This window comes from Schistocerca serialis, chromosome 8, assembly GCF_023864345.2.
Source record: "Schistocerca serialis cubense isolate TAMUIC-IGC-003099 chromosome 8, iqSchSeri2.2, whole genome shotgun sequence".
In the NCBI taxonomy this organism is placed as follows: Eukaryota; Metazoa; Arthropoda; class Insecta; order Orthoptera; family Acrididae; genus Schistocerca; species Schistocerca serialis.
The window spans coordinates 347,034,307-347,055,204 of record NC_064645.1 but is presented as its reverse complement, the minus strand read 5'-3'; the positions used below and the strand labels follow the sequence as shown (position 1 = coordinate 347,055,204).

The following is a 20,898-nucleotide window of genomic DNA, read 5'->3' as shown; positions in this document are numbered from 1 at the left end:
TACTTATTTCAATGTTAGAAAACTTCACAAATTCACAAAAAATACTTCTTCAGTGGCAACTGAAGCCACATGCTTTCTTTTAATGCATTTATCCTTTTTAACACGCCTCTTGCTAAAGCAATATCCCTACTTCTAGTGTACTTACTAAATGACAAAAAAAAAAAAAAAACCTAAAACAAAGCTATTACCATAGTATTTTGTTATTTAAAATGAGGAATTTCAAAGATTTATCTACCCACTCTTCAGGGATATCACATAATTTTTCTTCTCTACATTGAATTATTAGTAATATTTAAATTTTATTTTATTCAACACAATACTTGTCCATATTTCAGCTTATATATATATATATATATATATATATATATATATATATATATATATATAAAAACAAAGATGAGGTGACTTACCGAACAAAAGCGCTGGCAGGTCGATAGACACACAAACAAACACAAACATACACACAAAATTCAAGCTTTCGCAACAAACTGTTGCCTCATCAGGAAAGAGGGAAGGAGAGGGGAAGACGAAAGGAAGTGGGTTTTAAGGGAGAGGGTAAGGAGTCATTCCAATCCCGGGAGCGGAAAGACTTACCTTAGGGGGAAAAAAGGACAGGTATACACTCGCACACACGCACATATCCATCCACACATACAGACACAAGCAGACATATTTAAATATGTCTGCTTGTGTCTGTATGTGTGGATGGATATGTGCGTGTGTGCGAGTGTATACCTGTCCTTTTTTCCCCCTAAGGTAAGTCTTTCCGCTCCCGGGATTGGAATGACTCCTTACCCTCTCCCTTAAAACCCACTTCCTTTCGTCTTCCCCTCTCCTTCCCTCTTTCCTGATGAGGCAACAGTTTGTTGCGAAAGCTTGAATTTTGTGTGTATGTTTGTGTTTGTTTGTGTGTCTATCGACCTGCCAGCGCTTTTGTTCGGTAAGTCACCTCATCTTTGTTTTTATATATAATTTTTCCCACGTGGAATGTTTCCTTCCATTATATATATATATATATATATATATATATATCTAAAAAGAAAGATGATGAAACTTACCAAACAAAAGCGCTGGCAGGTCGATAGACACACAAACAAACACAAACATACACACAAAATTCTAGCTTTCGCAACCAATGGTTGCCTCGTCAGGAAAGAGGGAAGGAGAGGGGAAGACGAAAGGAAGTGGGTTTTAAGGGAGAGGGTAAGGAGTCATTCCAATCCCGGGAGCGGAAAGACTTACCTTAGGAGGAAAAAAGGACAGGTCTGCTTGTGTCTGTATGTGTGGATGGATATGTGCGTGTGTGCGAGTGTATACCTGTCCTTTTTTCCCCCTAAGGTAAGTCTTTCCACTCCCGGGATTGGAATGACTCCTTACCCTCTCCCTTAAAACCCACTTCCTTTCGTCTTCCCCTCTCCTTCCCTCTTTCCTGATGAGGCAACAGTTTGTTGCGAAAGCTTGAATTTTGTGTGTATGTTTGTGTTTGTTTGTGTGTCTATCGACCTGCCAGCGCTTTTGTTCGGTAAGTCACCTCATCTTTGTTTTTATATATAATTTTTCCTTCCATTATTTATATATATATATATATATATATATATATATATATATATATATATATATATATATATATCCTTTTTCCATGTATATAAAAATGTAAATAATGGTTCTCTCACAGTATAAATGTTGCTTAATTTTTGATATTCAAAGAAAATTTCAAACTTGCAAGTGTTTCAGCTACTTTTAACTTAGGCTTATAAAGTACTGACTAAAATTTGACAATGATCTCATTATGCTACATGTTCATTTTGCCTTAATGTGTGTACTCTGTTTATTGGCTGGGGAGTGCCTTAATTGTTGGACTTGAATGCTTTATTCAGAGCATACATAATACTCCGTCTTATACTTCCTGAATGTTGGTACTGTTATTAAATATGATTTTTTTGCAACTATTTTCATCATATTCAATCAGTTAATAGGCAGAAAGAGAAATTTGAGTGGTCAAAAATGAAGAGAATAATGATTTTCCTAAGTTCAGACATGAGTCTTACTGTTAATACTAGGTCTGACAGGGTTCTCTCTAAGAAGGAGAAAAACTGTACAGTCACACCGTCTACAATACCAGTGAAAGACATTGTTGTTAATATTGAAGCTGGAATCCATTTTTCCACTTAAATCGTCTGCAGATAAAAATACACATAGAATCAGCCAAAATATTGCTTAGATGCAAACCACATGGCAGTAACTTAATGAAAGGTGAGATGAAAGCTCTCCTGATTTAAATTCTGATAAAAACCTTCTAATTCTTCCAGTAAATAAGGGAAATGCTACAGTGGTAGTGCAGGAAGAAGACTACCACAGCAAAATTTGGGACATTCTAGAACCAGGAAGATATATAGAGCTTAAGTGATATCCTGCAACTTCTGTTCTTAGGATAACGAACAAGATATAGTCAGATTGAAATTATTAATTAGTGCTCAACGTCACACCCGAAGCATTCATCAGTACCAAATTGTCACATCAGTTGGTCAGTTCACTTCCAATTCCTTGTCCAGCTTTCTTCTTGATGTGTTTGGATCTTGAATCATGGGTCTGACACTTTTATTTCGTGTTTCATCACACACGATAACTACATAAAAAATAACACAAACAATGATGCTAATGAAGTACACATGTTTCATATGGAGAATAATGGATACTTTCACACAAAATGTGATTCATCATCACATATACAGTTATTATAATCACAGAGACTGGCTTACACATTAGATACGCTTCGCACACAATATTGTGCGATACCAAATTTTTGAAGGCTGCAGTTCATTGTTGCGACTGAGACATCACAGTTATAGATATAACTACTTAACCCAATATTGCAACAAAGCGCGATGGCTACCATTTAAACCTGCTGTGTAGAAGGACATGGGTCAGAATCTTGTGAGGTGCAATGAAATTTGTTTTATTTCTAAACCTAATCACAAGTGTTCGGTTATTATTTTTATTCAGTTAATTGATTTAAATGTAATTTTTTATTTGTAATACTTTGCCACATCATTTTCATCATCTTATTGACTTTTTTATTTGCTCTGATTTTTCTTCCTATCATTTCTTTTTTGTTTGGAATCTGCCTGTGTCATCAATAATCTGCAACCAAGTGCCAAGCAGGACTGCTAATTGGTTGGTAACAGGGCATCTCATGTATTCAGTGTGAGAATAGTTTCAGGTAACCAAAGATAACAAGAAATTACAGTTTACTTTTAGTGCTGAAACTGAATTTTTCCTGTCTTGCGTTTGCTCGTAGAGGTTAGCTTTAATCGCCATGAGAAAAGTGATTGTGATTCTAGTTCTCTGCAGACTGTTGACTGCCGTTATCTTGGCAGATTGTTGACTGCCGTTATCTCGGATACATTGCACATCACAAGGTTGTGGTTAGCTTAGGACACTAGTTTAAATTCTGGACTACGAAATGCATTGTCTGCTGCAGTTTAGTTGTTTGTAACTTAAAATCGGCTGTTGGCAGAGCATCTCACATTTCTGACATACCTTTCAGTGGCCAATTCCAAGATTGCTCCACATTACACATTAACAGCATTTGTGAAGTTCACACGTTTTGCCACCAAGATTGTGTGATTTACCAAAAATTTGCAAACTTGGCTGACCAGTAACCCTTATTATTACCTGAGTTGATTGTCTGACCTATGGGATTGCCAAACACTTTGCCACTCTCCTACAGCCATTTGTGAATAACTGACACTTATGTTAAAGGTTATGGTGATTTAATGAAAAACTAAAATCCTTCTGGTTGATTCCAGGTGATATTGTGGTTAGTTTTGATGTTGTAGCACTGTTTATTATGGTCATCTTAGTGAGGTGATGTAACAACTAGAAATTATTTTCCCAAAGAATATAGCAGATCTCTTTAAACATTGTCTCAGATCAACTTATTTACAGTGAAACAACAAAGTATATGAGCAAACTGATGGCATATCTATGAGGAACCCCCTTCATCACATTTGTTAACTTAGTCATCAGTCCTCTGGTTTGGTGACACCACCATGAGTCTCTCTCATGTGCCAACCTTCCTATCTCAGAGTAACAATTGTGACCTATGTCCTCAATTATTTGTATTCCAATCTATGTCTTCCTCTCCAGCTTTTACCACCTATAGCTCCCTCTAGTAGTGTGGAAGTTAAACCCTAATGTCTTAATAGATATCCTATCATCCTATCCCTTCTTCTTGTCAGAGTTTTTCCTTGCTGATTCTATGCAGAACCTCCTCATTCCTTACCTTATCAGTCCACCTGATTTCCAACATTCTTCTGTTGCACCACATCTCAGATCCTTTGATTCTGTTCTATTCCAGTTCTCCAGCAGTCTGTGTTTGACTACCATACAATGCTGTGCTCCAGATGTACATTCTCAGAAATGTCTTTCTCAGATTAAGGGCTACACTTGATACTAGAAAACTTCTCGTGGCCAGGAATGCCCTTTTTGCCAATGCTATACTGCTTTTTATATCCTCCTTGCTCTGTCCATCATGGGTTGTTTTGCTGCATAGCTAGCAGAGTTTCTTAACTTTGTCTACTTCATCATTCCCCAATTCTGATCAGAAGTTCTTACTATTCTCATTTCTGCTACTTCTCATTACATTTGACTTCCTCTGATTTACTTTCAGTCCTTCTTCTGTACTCAGATTGTTTACTTTCACTGAGGACAGAAAATCTTATCATTGTTATCCTTTCACCTTAAAGTTTAATCGCACTCTTGAACCTATCTTTTATTTCTCTCATTGCACCTTTGCTGTGTAGATTGAGCAATAGGGATAAAAGATTATATCCCTGTCTTACAACCTTTTTAACCTGAGCACTTCGTTCTTGACCTTCCAGTCTTATTGTTCCCTCTTGATTCTTGTACATATTCTGTATTACCCATCTTTCCCTATAGCTTATCCTCATCTTTTCAGAATTTTGAATGTGCCTTGATTTTTCGTGCTTCAATTTCAACCACATCAGAGTTGCCTCTCTGGTATTGTTACCTTTTTCTAAAGCCAAATAGATTGTCATGTAAAGTATCCCCAATTTTCTTTTCCATTCTTCTGTACATTATTCTTTTCAGCAACTTGGATGCATGAGCTGTTAAGCTGACAGTGTGATGGTTCTAAACCTTGTTGGCTTTTGGTATATTTGGAATTGTGTGGATGATTTTTTCCAAAAGTCTGATGGTACGTCTCCAGTCTCACACATTCTACATATTGGTGTGAGTAATTGTTTTGCTGCCATTTACTCCAATGATTTTAGAAATTCTGATGGGATTTTATCTATACCTTCTGCATTATTTGACATTGTCATCCAAAGCTGTCTTAAATTCTGATTCTAACAGTGGGTCCCCTATGTCTTCCCTGTTGATTCCTGCTTCTTCATCTATCACATCATCAGAGAAGTCCTCCCCCTCATAGAGAGCTTCAGTGTACTCTCTCTACCTATCTGCGCTCTCCTCTGTTTTTAACAGTGGAATTACCATTCCACTCTTAATGTTACTACCCTTGCTTTTATTTTCACTGAAGACTATTTTGACTTTTCTAATTGCTGAATCAGTCCTTTTGACTGTCTTTTTTCCAATTTCTTTCCATTTTTCATGCAACCATTTTACCTTTGCTTCCCAGCACTTCCCATTTATTTCATTCCTAAGCAACAAGTATTTCTTCTGTTATTCATGATTTCTTCACAATTACCTTCCTTGTACACACTTTTCTCTTTCCAACTTCTGTGACTGTCCTTTTCAGAGATGTCCATTCCTTTTCAACTGAAGTACCTATGGAGCTGTTCATTATCACAATACCTATAGCCTCAGAAAACTTCAAGTTAATCTCTTCAGTCCTTATTATTTCTGTATCCCACTTCTTTGTGCATTGGTTCTTCCTGACTAGTCTCTTAAACTTCAGCCTATTCATCATCATTACTAAATTGTTATCAGAATCTATATCTGCTCCCGGGTGCACCTTGCAATCCAGTATCTGCTTCCAGAATCTCTGCCTGACAATGAAGTAATCTAATTGAAATCTTCCCATATTTCCTGGTCTTTTATAAGTATACCTCCTCCTCTTGTCATTCTTGATCATTAGTATTCACTGTTACTAGCTGAAATTTATCACAGAACTCAATTAGTCTTTCTCCTCTCGGATTCTTAACACCAAGCCCAAATTCTGCTGTAACCCTTTCTTCTGCTCCTTCCCCTTCAACTACATTCCAATCCGTGATTATTAGATTGTCATCTCGCTTTACATACTGAATTACCCATTCATATACTTCCTCTCTTCTTCATGTTCAGCTTGTGATGTCGGCATCTATACCTGAACTATTGCTGTCAGTGTTGGATTGCTGTCCATTCTGATGAGAACAACCCTATCACTGAACTGTTCACAGAACTTGCTCTCTGCTCTACCTTCCTATTTGTAATGAATTCTACTCCCGTTATACCACTTTCTGCTGCTGTTGATGTTAGCCTATTCTCTTCTAACCTAAAATCCTTGTCTTTTCCATTTCACTTCACTGACACCCACTGTATCTATATTGAGCATCAGTATTCCCCTTTAAGGATTTTCTAGCTTCCCTACCACGTTCAAACTTCTGACATTCTATGCCCCTACTCATAGAACATTATCCTTTCATTAGTTATTCAGTATTTTTCTTATGATCACCTCCCCCTTGGAATTCCCCTTCCAGAGATCCGAGTGGGGGACTATCCCAGAATTTCTTGCCATTGGAGAGATCATCATAACACTTTTTCGATTACAGACCACATGCACTATGGATATACATTGTATCATTACTGCTGTGGTTTCCATTGCCTTCTACATCCTCGTCCTGTTGATCACTGCTGATTCTTCCAATCTTTCAGGGGCAGTTTCCCACCCCAAGGACAGGAGTGTGTCCTGAATCTGGCTGCTCTTTTGCCCTCTTTGACTAGGCTGTTGGCAGAATGAGGGTGACTTCTTATACAGAAAATTTTCAGTCGCCATTGCTGATGATTTTTAAGCAAAATTTAAGCAGTGGCGATGTTTCAACCCAGGACATTTTGAGCACTAGTCAAAGGCACTACCTCTAGACCAAAGGAGCACAGTTGTACCAAATGGAAAAATTTGAAGACACAGCCCCTCAGATAGTGAAGAAGAAACAATAATGTTGGTTTCGGTATGTTGATGGTATTTTCGTTATTATGGCCTCATGGAGGAAACAGAATTCTCAGAATTTCTAAATTTTCTGAATTCTGTTAATTGTACGGAAAAAGAGAAAGGTCAGATTTCATATTCAAATGCACGGGTATATAGAAACCTCAACAGAACTTAAAAACAGAAAGTCTACAGAAAGCCTACTCACACAGATAGATACCTTCACAGAAATCCCAATCACAATCTAAGCAGAAAGGAGAAGTTACCAAAACAGTGATGGACCATGCTAAAAGAATCTATGAACCACAGTAAGATAATGGACTCAGTCATTTAACAACTGCCTTCAGAAGAAATGGTTACTTTGACAAAGAGATAAATGGGGTACTATACTGTAAAAGATCTGAAGCTACAAATGAAAAGAACCAACCAAAAGGAAAATTTTCCTTCCATTTGTAAAAAAGTCACAGATCACATCAGCAAAATACTAAGTATGGACATGGTATTTAAACCAACAATAAAAGTGCACTGATATTTGAACACTGCAAAGGACCCATGCCTTCCACTTGTCACAGCAAGAGTACATCGATATCCATTGTACATGCAGTCAAGTGTCTATTGAAATTAGAAAAATAACCATTAACATCTTACTTAAGGAACACAAGCTGTTGTTATCTGGGAAGCAGATAACCGGCAGTGCACTGATACTAGGGAACTGCCAGATTTGTGTCTCTGAGAATGTGGTTTCATTGAGATCCAATCATTACTTGCTAAGATGTACTGAGAGGCAATAGACAATCAAAAGCACAGAAACAACTTCAACAAGAAAGAAGAAGAATTGAAATAGACAAATGGCGTTAGTGTGAATAAAGCAAATGGCACCAACTCTTCCACACTAAAAGCTCCATAATATGTCAACATGACTCCACAATCTGATCGTCTCACAAAAGGGCTGTTGGTGCATATCAATAAACAGTTAGTCTTTTTGGGCTTGTTTAAGTTGAAACTGATGGCCTGATGCTCATAAAACAAAAATCACAAAACAAAATATTTTCTTGTTTGATGTTCCAAAAGGTTTTGAATTGTTAGCATGTAAGCTAAAACTGACAACTACACTGACTTCTGTTATTGTAGTGTCTGTGTTTTTGTTTACATTATATATAATAAAAGCAAGCACTGACACTGTAAAGAAATGATTTGCTTTCTATATGTGCATGTAGAATAAAGAAATCTCCTAATTTAAGAAAGCCTTAATGAACACCTGATTGTGATTAACAGGTAACAGGTAATTAGTATTGTAGGCCGTTGGTTGTGTATGTGCTGCCATCATTATTATCTACAAAAAGTGGAAGAATGGTAGTGAAATTACAAGAACATAGGCACCAGAAGCTGTGACACTCCATAACGCCTAATCTCTAGTTCAACTGGCAACAAAATTTGATGAAGGAAGCAGAGGTTTTCCTGAGCCCACTATTGTTTCACAATTGTTTCAATTAGTCTTGTAAACCATAATTTGGGCTTGTTGTCTCAGCAGTATGTTGTTAAATACCTGTGGCCATGTGAAGGTTGTTATTGCAGTGTGAAATAATGAAAATATATTGTCTATTCAGATGAACAATACCTCCTTTTAAATTCCACTGCTTTTGTGTCCCACCATGAATACAAGATGCTAACATGATAAATAACATGAATAGTTGTGTTTTGAACTAGTGGACTACTATAAACGTAAATTGAAAGTTGTTGTAATGTTACTTCAGTGTCATTTTTCTAAGAAACACATATACCTTTTTCAGATTTGTGTGTTTGGGCAAATGATTGATTGTAGCAAAGTGCCACTATGAGTGACTGTATGACCTATTAGCTCAGCATTAATCTACCTCACCCAATGCAAGGTTGGAAACATGCATTTTGACAGTTGCATCTGTCTGATTGCTTGCATTTGTGAAAAAGAGGGAAAATTTTGTGTATTTCAATCTTGTTGTGCCTGTGATAACATGTTTAAATTGTTCATACATTCCAGCATGTGTAATACACACTGTTTAAGATTGATGGAATGTCCTAGGTACACTGGCCAAACAAAATAGCAAATAGTAATCCTGGTATGGGTCAAAAAGCTCATTAATCTCCTTATCTTTTTCTTGTCATTGTCTAAACATGGCTAAAGGTATACACTGTAAGCATAGAATTCCTATAAGGGACAGTCAAATGAAAACCACACACATGGAAAAAAGTGAGTAACCTGTTTATTATTTCAAAATGAATTGCCATAACAGTTAATACATTTATCTCAATGTCTTCATGGAAAAATGTTTGTGTCTGCCTATGAAACCATAATTGTACCTCTTTGTATGAAGCAAATTGAAAGCCATGAATGTCCTCCTTCTGGGCTTCAAAAATATGGAAATTGCATGGAGAGAGATTTGGACTGTATGGAGATGTGTTAGGGCCCCCCCATATATTGCCAGGGTTGTTTTGACTGTGCTGCAGAACTTATGCTGGGAAGTCCTTATATATTCTCCAATTAGTCTTGATCTCTCCCCATGCAATCTCCATATTTTGGAGTGATGAAGAAAGACATTCATGTCTGTCGATTCACCTCGGGGTACATGCCTCCGTACAGTCATGGTTCCATAGGCAACTGCAAACCTTTTCCATGAAGGCATTGACCATCTTGTCTCACAGTGGGATGATTTTATTAATAGCTAAGATGATTACTTTTGAAATAATAAACAGTTTACTTACTTTTCCCATCTGTCTTGTTTTTGTTTGACTGCCCCTTATAAACAAAACTATATTTCCCAGTTCATGAGGGGAAACTGACAAGTCTTTGTTTACTTGAAGAGGAACAGAAAAATGTTTCATCCTTGGAGGGTTTTGTTGTATTGGTGTGAAGACATGAACTAAAACATGTTTTATCTCCTAATGCTGGAGGCATCATCAGAAGGTATGTGGGTAGTATTGACACTGTTTTTCACCCTACGAGAAAGGTGCATGAACATTTGAATCTTGCAAAGGATCTACACCTGCTACTTGCCATACAGGTGTATACAAAATCCCTTGTACATGCAGTCAAATGTACATAGGAACTATTAAAAGAAACATTAACCCCCAGACTGAAGAATGCAAGAACAATGTTCAAGCAGGCAGCATTGGTTAATTGGTAGTAATACACTAGGGACCTGGGAATCACAAAATTTTTCTACAGTTCTATAATTTTATCGAGATCCAATCATTGCTATGCCAGCACATACAAAGAGGTGATAGAAATTCGAAAGTACCAATGCAGCTTTAACAGGAAATGAGGAGGATTGAAATTATACAAATTGTGGGTTCTAATGCAAAATTAAGCAAATAGCACAAACTCTTCTGCAGTAAAAGCATACATCAGCCCGAATCCACTATCTTGGGTAATGGTCTGATGACATTGCTACCGAACTATTGTCAGAATACATATAAGCAGTTCATCTTTCTGAGCTGCTTTGAATTTAAAATATTATGTCTTGGTGGATGCTGCACTGGAGGGCAGTTACAGTTTATACTGAGTAGATGGCCTATTGTGTGACAATATGCACATTCTATGGTTCAAAGACAACAGTTACACAAAGTAACTCTTGAGACACATGATATCTGAAGGCTCATTGGTAGTAACTTAGACTAAGTAGACACAGATGATGCAGAAATGTGATAAACAGCAGTGTTTTGAAGCAAGAGTGAGCTGCACTGAAATGCTGGTGATTGGTTTTAACTGGTACAGTTTTACACGGGTTCTACTGATTTAACTTTGTAACAGTTGGCTCTGAGTTGGTATGGAGAAATTTACACTTATGATTGAGACCATGTAGATAAGCAACTCACACTCTGTTCAACTGTTCTCTACTTTTGCTGTGGTTACATGCAACAGAACTGGCGACTCCAGGCACCTTACTTAATTTGCAAAAATGTGTGTTTCATATGTCTTGGAAGGGAGCAAACTGGACTCAGTCAAGGGATTTAAAGTACATGACAATGTATGTCCAGAGGTAGAAAATGACAGCTGCAATTACATAAAATAGGCCCCTAAGCTGATATCTAGGTGGGATCTACTCGGGAAAATGTTGTCAGGAAAAATAAAATTTGTGTTGTGTGGGTCGGAATGTGGGAAGTTAGATCCCTTAATTGGGTAGGTAGCTTAGCAAATTTAGAAAGGGAAATGGATAGGCTGAAGTTAGATATAGTGGGAATTGGGGAAGTGAAGTGCTCTGGCAGGAAGTACAAGACTTCTGGTCAGGTCAGTACAGGTTTGTCCACACAAAATGCAATATGGACCATGCAGGAGCAGACATAATAAAGAAAAATAAAATACAAATGCAGGTAATCTGCTGTGAACAACATAGTGAACACACAGCAACACAAGCTGATACGCCTACTAGCACGATAGGTGATAAATAGATGTAAAGTATGTATGAAGATGTAAAAGAAATTATTCAGACCACTAAGCAAGATGAAAATTTATGATATGGCACTGTGATTTGATAACAAGAAAAGGAGAAGAGAAAGAAAGTAGTAAGATAACATGGATTGGGGGAAAGTAATGAAAGGAGAAGCAGCCTGGGAGAAGTTTGCATATAGCAAATTTTAATAATTGCTACTGCTTGATTTAATGATCACAAAAGGAGGTTGTATACATAAGAGACCCGGAGATAACAGAGGGTTTCTGTAGTAACCAAGTAATACATGAAACCAATCCAAGTAACACAAATATGGCTTTAGTCGTAAACCTCTGAACAATAACAGAAATAAGCCTCTCGTGGCTCCACAAATAACAAGACAAAAGAAACATGTAATGTGACAAATGCATTGATGGGAACAAAACAATTAAAAGATGTGAAAAGTGAACTGGGGTCCATTATTGGAAACTAAGGTACGAGGCAATCTCTCAGTAGGAAAAAGCCCTCAAAAGTGCACGAATTGTAACCTCAGCCAATCTCAGCGCAGCTCAGAGAATGAAAGAAACGGGGGAAATGCATCCACTACTGACAGGCAATAGGAATTCAAGAAGGGACCTGCAAAGTCTACATGAATGCATTCCCACAGCTGGTGTAGGGTATGCCAGGGGAACAGAGATGCCCTGGAGAGCCTGTTGTCGAGCACATTGTTCACAAGTCACAACAAAATGGACAATTCCACCATCAGTCCCTTCCAAAAACATGTCTGCTAGCCAACAGTTTAATGTGTGAAACTCCCCAATGTCCTTAGTGGAAAGGCTTAAAAGCTCACATCATAATGAGGCAGTAATGACTACTCTGGGAGAGCGGGCTTCCATGGACAACAGCAAAACACTGTCAAAAACAGAGGGGCAATACCTGAAGGAAAAATAGTTGTGCAGGGGGTCCAAATCTCGACCCAGCATATCCTGTTGAACAAGCCGAACCACTTGGCAGAGAACTGGGTCGGTGGCAATGGCAGCTGCTATGTACAAGATTGTAATTGGAAAACCCTTGACCGTGGCCTGCATTTCCTTATCAAGATGGAAGCAAAGCAATTCTTCATGATCAACGTTAAGATCAGGACCTACAGGAAGGCGGGACAAAGTGTCCGCATTGGCATGTTTAGACATAGATCGAAAATGGATTTTGTAATTGTAGTGAGATCAGAACAGCACCCAGCATCGTAGGTAGTGTGCTGCCTTGTCAGGCAAGGAAGTGTGGGGTTAAACAGAAAACCAAGGGTCTATGGTCAGTAATAAGGTGATACTTGGAGCCATTCAGAAAATCGTTAAATTTCTGGAGAGCGTGAACTATGGCAAGAACTTCTTTTTCCACCTGAGAGTGACGCTGATATGCTGGAGTGAGAGATTCAGAGGTGAAAGCAACAGGTCATTCAGAGCTGTCGGCATATCGGTGCACTAGGACTGCGCTGAAGCCGTATGTGGGGCATCAGTTTATGTGAGGCATCAGTTATCAAAACAATGTGCTGGTCCAGAGAGAACATAGCTAAACAAGGGGCCAGGAGTAGTTTCGATTTCAACATTTGAGAATAGCACATTTGCCATTTGGTCTCCAACAAAGAGGTACATTCTTGTGTGACAAGGCATGCAACGGATGGGCCAACGTGACATCCCTAGCAGGAATTTATGGTAGTAGGCTATCTTCTGTAAGCAGGCCTGAAGCTCCTTTGTGGACAAGCAGGGATGTGGTCTAGAGGAGGGTGAACCCCATCCTGCGAGACCTTTAACCCCAAATAAACAATAGAAGGTTGAAAAAGCTGAGATTTCATGAGGTTACACTGTAAGCCACCACACTGTAACACAGGCAAAAAAGTGCATAAGTTTTTCAAGTGATTGGCTGTGGAGGAGCCCCTGACAACAATATCACTCAGGTAATTAATGTAACTGGGGACAGACATAGTCAGTTGCTCTAAAAATCATTGGAAAATAGCAGGGTCACTAGCCACACCAAAACAAAGGCGCAAATATTGATAGAGACAGAATGGAGTATTCAAAACAAGAACTCACCATGACTGTTCGTCTGCAGGAACCTGTAGATAAGCTTCAGACAAATCAATTTTAGAAAAGTACTGGCCACCTGATATTTTCGTCAACAGTTCCTCGTGGTTTGAGGGAGAATATTTATCTACGAGCAACTGTGCATTAGCGTAGTATTGAGATCTCCACAGAGGTGAAGTTTCCCCAACAGCTTTGGGACTACGACCAGTGGGGATGACAGTTCAGTAGTCATAAGAGGTTGCATCAGTGCTAGAGATTAACATATGTCCAATTATGCTTTCAATTGATCATTTAGAGTGGCAGGAATAGGATGTGCACAACAAAAACGAGGCCAAGCTGTGGATTTCAAAGAAATAAGAGAAGAAAAATATGTAGCACACCCTGTACTCTCCTAAAACAAATCCGATAACTCCTCACGCAGTGTTTCCAATTGAGAATACAGTAGCTAACTGGACACAAGGTGTACTTAGTTGGCGATAGAAAATCCAAATTCCTGAAACGTGTCCATCCTGAACAAGTTCTCAACAACAGCATCAGCAACCAACAAAAAATAGAGGCAGATACCATAAATTGTCCCAACAGGACAGTGTTCTGTTTGTTATAACTAACCAGCTTCTGTGTGACAGGTGCCAATGGCGGCGATTGTAAACTCACAGAGGCCTGAGAATTCAATAACGTCTCTGCAGCATGTGTGTTGACCTGTAGCTGGAGCACTTGGTGAAAAACATTCTACATGATGAACAACTTGGGAGAAGTCACAAGCATTGGAGTCGCACAGTTTACGTTCATGTCCATATCCTGGACAACCTTTGGTGAACGACATACAGAGGTGATGTGGCCTTTCTTCTGGGAAGCATTGCAAATAGTCCAGCACTTAAGGCATGCTGAATGTTCGTACTGTACAAAACAGAAAGGACAAGACAGAAACAGAGAATGCTGATGCTAGTGCTGTGGAGGCCATGGCTGCTTGAGCCGACCTTGGGCTGCTCGGCGCTGGTCCCGCATGTTTTCTGCCACCACTGCCACGTCACTGTGCAAGCTGTTTGTCTTCCTAGTGGACACATCATGTGACACTACTGCCACATTGCTCCACACTTCAATTTGATCAGCCACTGCCCAAGAAACTTCAAAATATTGTGCTATTTGCAAAACTTCTGCCAATAGGGAATTCTCACAGAGTAAAGCCTTCTGGTGCCTTCCTTGTCTAGAGCTAAACAGATTTCAGCATGCACCATTGAATCTGTGTAAAATCATTATGGGCATCAGTAATGAATTGCCACTTAGGCTAAGGCCGTGAAGTTTCGCTGCCCAGTCCCTGTATGACTGGTATTGTTTCTTGCAGCATCCGTAGAATTCAACCCACACTGCTATGACATGCATTTGTTTGCAATGTTATTTGGACAGTTAAACTGCATGTGTGATCAAAAGTAGAAGCTGTCACTTCTTATAAAAGGGGCAAGCTGACATAGCAATTGATACACCTTAAGTAGAATCTACGAGAGGAATAAGGCTCTGCACAAATTCGAGTCTGTCACATTGAAAGCCAAAAAATTCTGTGTGAGTCTTTTTTTGTAAGTTTCCAATCCTTGGCTGAATCATCATCTCGGAGGAAAAGTTGGTAGATTGACCAGTGGAGCTGTACCTAATAGATTGTGGTAAATCAGAGACTTAAAAAACAGATTTTAAACTTTGAAAACATTTCCAGGAGCAGGTGTGGACCCTGCCCACTGCAGATTAAAACTGAAAAAACTTCAGAAGAAGAAGAAGAAGAAGAAGAAATGAAGGAGACATGAAGAAAATTGAAATAGTTAGAGATTGTTGAGAATTTCAAAGGGAGCATTTGGCAACAATTAACTGAAACAAGAAATTGGAGTACAGTAGGAGACAAATGGGGTGCTTTGAGAAATGAAATAGTGAATGCAGCAGAGGACCAAATAGGCAGACAGACAACGTCCTGTAGACACCCTTGGATTACACAAGATATTGAATTTCATTGATGAAAGGAAAAAGTATAAAAATGCAGCAAATAAAGCATATAAAATGGAAAACAGGCATCTGAAACATGAGATTGACAGAAAGTACAAAATATTAAAGCAGGAATTTCCATAGGAGAAATGTAAGGCTGAAGAAAGATGTCTGACAGTGGAAAAGATAAATGCTGCTTATAGAAAAATTAGAGAGACCTTTGGGGAAAAGAGGAACAGCTGTATGAGTGTCAAAAGTTCAGATTGTATGCCAGTATTGAACGAAGAAGAGAGAAGCCAAAGGTGGAAGAACTATATAGAGTTACACCACAGAAAAAATTGCTTCCGAGAGAATAAAATAAGATATGGGAACACCAAGCCATTCGAGTTCACAGACATATCAAAGATCTCCAGGCTAATTGGCTATGTTCAAAGCATCCATCTCTCGTAACAACAAAATGACCAGGAAGAAAGAATTTTGACATGGTGCTAAGAGGGACTGATTGACATCCCACTTTCCCCACCAATGCTGGCACATGATGTGTCACTTTGATTGTCCTAAGATTTAAGTGACACATACAGTCACAGCAGAGATAAGAACTGGACTTGGGAAAAAGTATGTGGATGTGCTCTACGAGTGAGAATACTATTGTCACCAGAGAGCAGTTTTGCATTGAGACCCAGACAGTTTAAAATACTGTTCAACATGTCCTGTAAGGGCTTATTTGTCCTGTAAGGGCTTATTGGGGTGCTTCAGTAGACTTCCTGGTGGCAGAGAAGACACCCATTAATCTCGTTTTTAATTTATACTTAAGAGTCAGGCCAGCAGCTGTATGTCTCAGATTTTGATGAATTTTCAGAGATATTTGTCAGTGGAAAAGTATCAACACTCATTTTGGCTTTTAGCATCGTATTTACCAGTTTTTGAGAAAATTTACATTGAAGCTTTCTGTGCCACATATGTTCTACTTACTGTGATGAGATAGTGAATTGTGAGGAACTTTTTTTTATCCAAAACACATTTTGTGCAGAAAAATCAGCATTTCAATGTTATAAATAGTTTTCTTTCACGTAGAAGATATAATTATGAGCAAAATTCACATTTGTCTTTTGTTAGTTAATATGAATGTCGTAGTAAATCTCAGCAGCATTATTCTGTAATATTAACCTCATTTTGGTGTATGTGTTGTGTCTTTCGCAAGTTTTTGTGAGGAACTATGTATAAAAGTAATGATAATGTAAGGCTTTTGGCAATTTGACAAACGTTTGCAGTTTTTCCAAACCAAATTAAGAAAACTGTGTATAATATTTAAATGCGGACTATTTTGTAAATAAAAAGTACATTATATGTTGAGCTAAAAGGTGAAACAGTGCTCATATTTAGCAATGATAGTCTGTACAAAAGTTCATTCATATCTGTGACCCACAACTGTGAGCCAATGAATTAGATTATGGTGTTAGAAATGTGTGGTGTTCCCAAATTCTACCTTATTATGTTGTGTTTGTGTTGCGGTCTTCAGTCCAGAGACTGGTTTGATGCAGCTCTCCATGCTTCCCTATTCTGTGAAAGCTTCTTCATCTCCAAGTAAAACTGCAACCTACATCCTTCTGAATCTGCTTAGTGTATTCATCTCTTGGTCTACCTCTACTATTTTTACCCTCCATGATACTCTCCAATACTAAATTGGTGATCCCTTGATGCCTCAGAACACGTCCTACCAACTGGTCCCTTCTTTTAGTCAGGTTGTGCCGCAATTTCCTCTTCTTCCCAATTCTATTCAGTGCCTCCTCATTACTTACATCTAATCTTCAGCGTTCTTGTGTAGCACCACATTTTGAAAGCTTCTATTCTTTTTGTGTCTAAACTACTTCTCGTCCATGTTTCACTTCCATATGTGGCTACACTCCATACAAATACTTTCAGAAAAGACTTCCTGACACTTAAATCTATACTCAATGTTAACAAATTTTTCTTCTTCAGAAACTCTTTCCTTCTATTGCTGGTGTACATTTTATATCCTCTCTACGTCGACCATCATCAGTTATTTTGCTCCCTACATAGCAAAACTCATTTACTACTTCAAGTGTGTCGTTTCCTAATCTAATCCTCTCAGCATCACCTGACTTCATTTGACTACATTCCATTACCCTCGTTTTGCTTTTGTTGATGTTCATCTTATATCCTCCTCTCAAGACTGTCTAAAACAATTATCATTGCTTTAATTGTTATCAACTTCACAAAAGTTTTGTTGATACTGTCTTTACTTCATGTTTTTACACTGTCTTCATTTGCTTAATATCTTGCTTTTTGTGGGTTAATTAGTTGAATGTTCTGTAGACACATTAATAATAAACATGATATGAAATGTGCTTTGTAAACAGCTGGGTTCAGCCTGCCAATGCACATGCAGATAGCCCTATAATGCAGACTACAGTTTGATATTGCAAACATATAAACATGTGAAGCTCATGAAGCTTATTTGCAGAATTACAATTGTATTCATTAATCCAAATAGTTAGAATCTGTCATCTCTAGTTCAGCTTTTGTTACATCAGTACTTCTGTTTTTCACTTGGAGAATGAAGTCACTTGCACAGAATAACATATAACATTTGCTAACATATGCCCTATTGGAGATGCAGGTAAATAGCCTTCTCATGGCAGTAATTTAAGATAGGGTCATAGCTGGGCCAGAGACCATCAAATATGTCTTGGATTGTGTCTGAAGGATCTAAAACTGTGCATGCACTGTGATCCATGCAGCTACAAGGGTTGTGGGGAAGATCTACTTGTAGTATTTACAACACTGTGATACAATTTTTTTCTTTATTTGTTTACAGTATAGAATAAGATCTACATTTTTGTATTTAATTTTAGGCTTCTTTTCTCTACTCTGTTGTACAGTAAGAAAATAATTTTCTCAGAAATTGGGGTAATGCAGTGCTATTCCTTGAAGTTGACTTGATGGTTCACATTGTGAAATGTCAAATATCTGAACATACACTAATAAAAAGTACTGTTGGTATCAAGGTATTTTTACTCCAGGCAGGTAACACCTCCCTCATAATAATTTTTATCTGTGGGATTGTGGTCATTTAAGACACAAAAAGATTTATAATTCAGCTTGTACTTTTTTCATTCACTACATCAAAACTTACTCTGCTTTGTTTAAAGGATAGTTAGACATGTACAGTATTTGTGTCATTCTCTGTAACAGACCTGCTCACTGGGGACGGGACATAGTCCATCACTTCAGCAGGCACTGAGTAGCAGCAACACTTCCTTACCTACAGCATCAGCCCCAATAGCTGTCGCTGTGGCCCGGCCTCAGAGCTTGCCAGGAACGGAGCAACACCTCTTAGTGGCTGCAGGGAGTCCAGGACTGCTGCTCCCTTCTGGAACACCAACAGACAATCAGCTCAGAGATGATTTTCAAGTGCTTGCAAAAGACAGTGAGTTGTTGTGCTTTATGAATATGTGTTGTTGTTCCTTTTCATGTTTTGGAACATAGATTTTGGTGATAGTAATCTGTAACATAGCCTGAGGTGTAAGTTAGATTGAAAGGTGAAGTCTGGTTGTGAGTTGGTGAAGTCAATATTTATGAATACAAAATTGTAGTTGTAGTGACATACTGATCTGTAACTTAGCCTGAGGGCTTGATTAGATTGAAAGGTGGTAGTTTGTCTGTGTTTTCACAAGATGGTGGTGTTGAAGGCTTCAATTAATCATCTTATTGGGCACTGTCTAACTCTGTCAACTTCTTATCAGTGTTACAAGAATTTATTTGACTAATCTCCAACTTTCTTTCACATTCTTTTAGTCAGCAATTTTTAGACATGTTAACCGTTGTCGTGCTTGTAAAGGGTGATTATAATTAAAGTTAAACTTTCAAACCGCTGTAGAAGTAACACCACTGTTCAGAATGATGTCAAATTGCAACAGAATATTATCAGTGAAGGGGGAAAACGTATAGCAGAAGAAAAATAAATAGTTACAAAATGTAGCAATAGATGGCACTGTAAGCATCATAACTTAATAGTGGTTGACTACAAATGACAAATGAATCGTACAAAAATGCCTAAGGTGTATGTTTTATGTTAAACAAACTGTACTACTCAGAGTGCATGGGTGTACAGGTGTGATACTGTTAGTTATGTAAGCCCATCCACTACGGCAAGGTCATATCACATTGGATGGGAAAAATTGGTTTTTAATTGTCCTGAGGCCAAACACCACACAAACAGCATCACTCACATTGGTTTTTAATTGTCTGGAGGCCAAAAACAGCGTAAAGAGCATCAATCACATCGGTTTTTAGTTGTCCTGAGGCCAAAAGCCACATAAAAAGAATCAATCAAAATCAAATCAGATTATTAATTTCTGTGTCTGGCGCAAAACATGTTCAATATGCTGCCCACCGTACTTTGCAACAAGTTGAAACCGAGAAATGGCATGTTCCACAACTGATCAAAGTGTTTCCAGGGTCACGTTTAGAATGTGTTGTGCATTGCATATCTTCAGTGCAGCTAAGTTTGCAATCGGAACACTGAATACAACATCCTTCAGATAGCCTCACAGCCAGAAGTCACACGGATTAAGGTCAGGTGATCGGGACAGCCACGCTGTAGGGCAATGACGGCTGATAATTCGAGCATTTCTGAAATGGCACTTCAGCAGCTGCTTAATTGGATTTGCAATGTGCGGAGGTGCACCATTTTGCATAAAAATGATCACATCCATGCTGTTGGAGAGCAGGAATGACTTGGTTGCGCAAAAGACTCTCATAGTGCTTACCAGTGACAGTACAGGTAATAGGACTGGAAGCACCTGTCTCTTCGAAAAAAATATGGCTCTGTGATAAATAATGCCATGAACCTGCACACCCAGTAACCTTTTAAGAATGAAGTGGTACTGGTTGATTTGCATGTGGATTTTCCATTGCCCATATTTGACAATTCTGTGTATTGACATATCCTGTCAGATGAAAGTGGGCTTTGTCTGTCCAAAAAATCTTCCACGGCCAATCATTGTCCACAAGTGGTGGTGTGCAAATGTGCAGTGCCTGGAGAATTGCCCAAACATTGGACATAACCGTAAGCACGATGCATAAAATCGTACGAAACAGCCTTCTTTGCTAACCATTCAAAAATATCCATGTGCACAAGTTGCTTCCTGTGCCTCTCACCTCTAGGAGTTTATCAAATGCAGTAAATTGTACACTCCTGGAAATGGAAAAAAGAACACATTGACACCGGTGTGTCAGACCCACCATACTTGCTCCGGACACT

The 20,898-nt window shown here is 38.4% G+C and overlaps 1 protein-coding gene across 1 annotated transcript in view; it reads left to right on the top strand.

The window, feature by feature from the left end:
• LOC126416263 (oxysterol-binding protein-related protein 6-like) overlaps nt 1–20,898 on the top strand; it is a 259,898-nt gene that overhangs the window by 99,330 nt on the left and 139,670 nt on the right. The window contains exon 9 of the mRNA XM_050083896.1: nt 18,828–19,062. Coding sequence (XP_049939853.1) covers nt 18,828–19,062 — 235 coding nt within the window. The remainder of the gene's footprint in view (nt 1–18,827; nt 19,063–20,898) is intronic.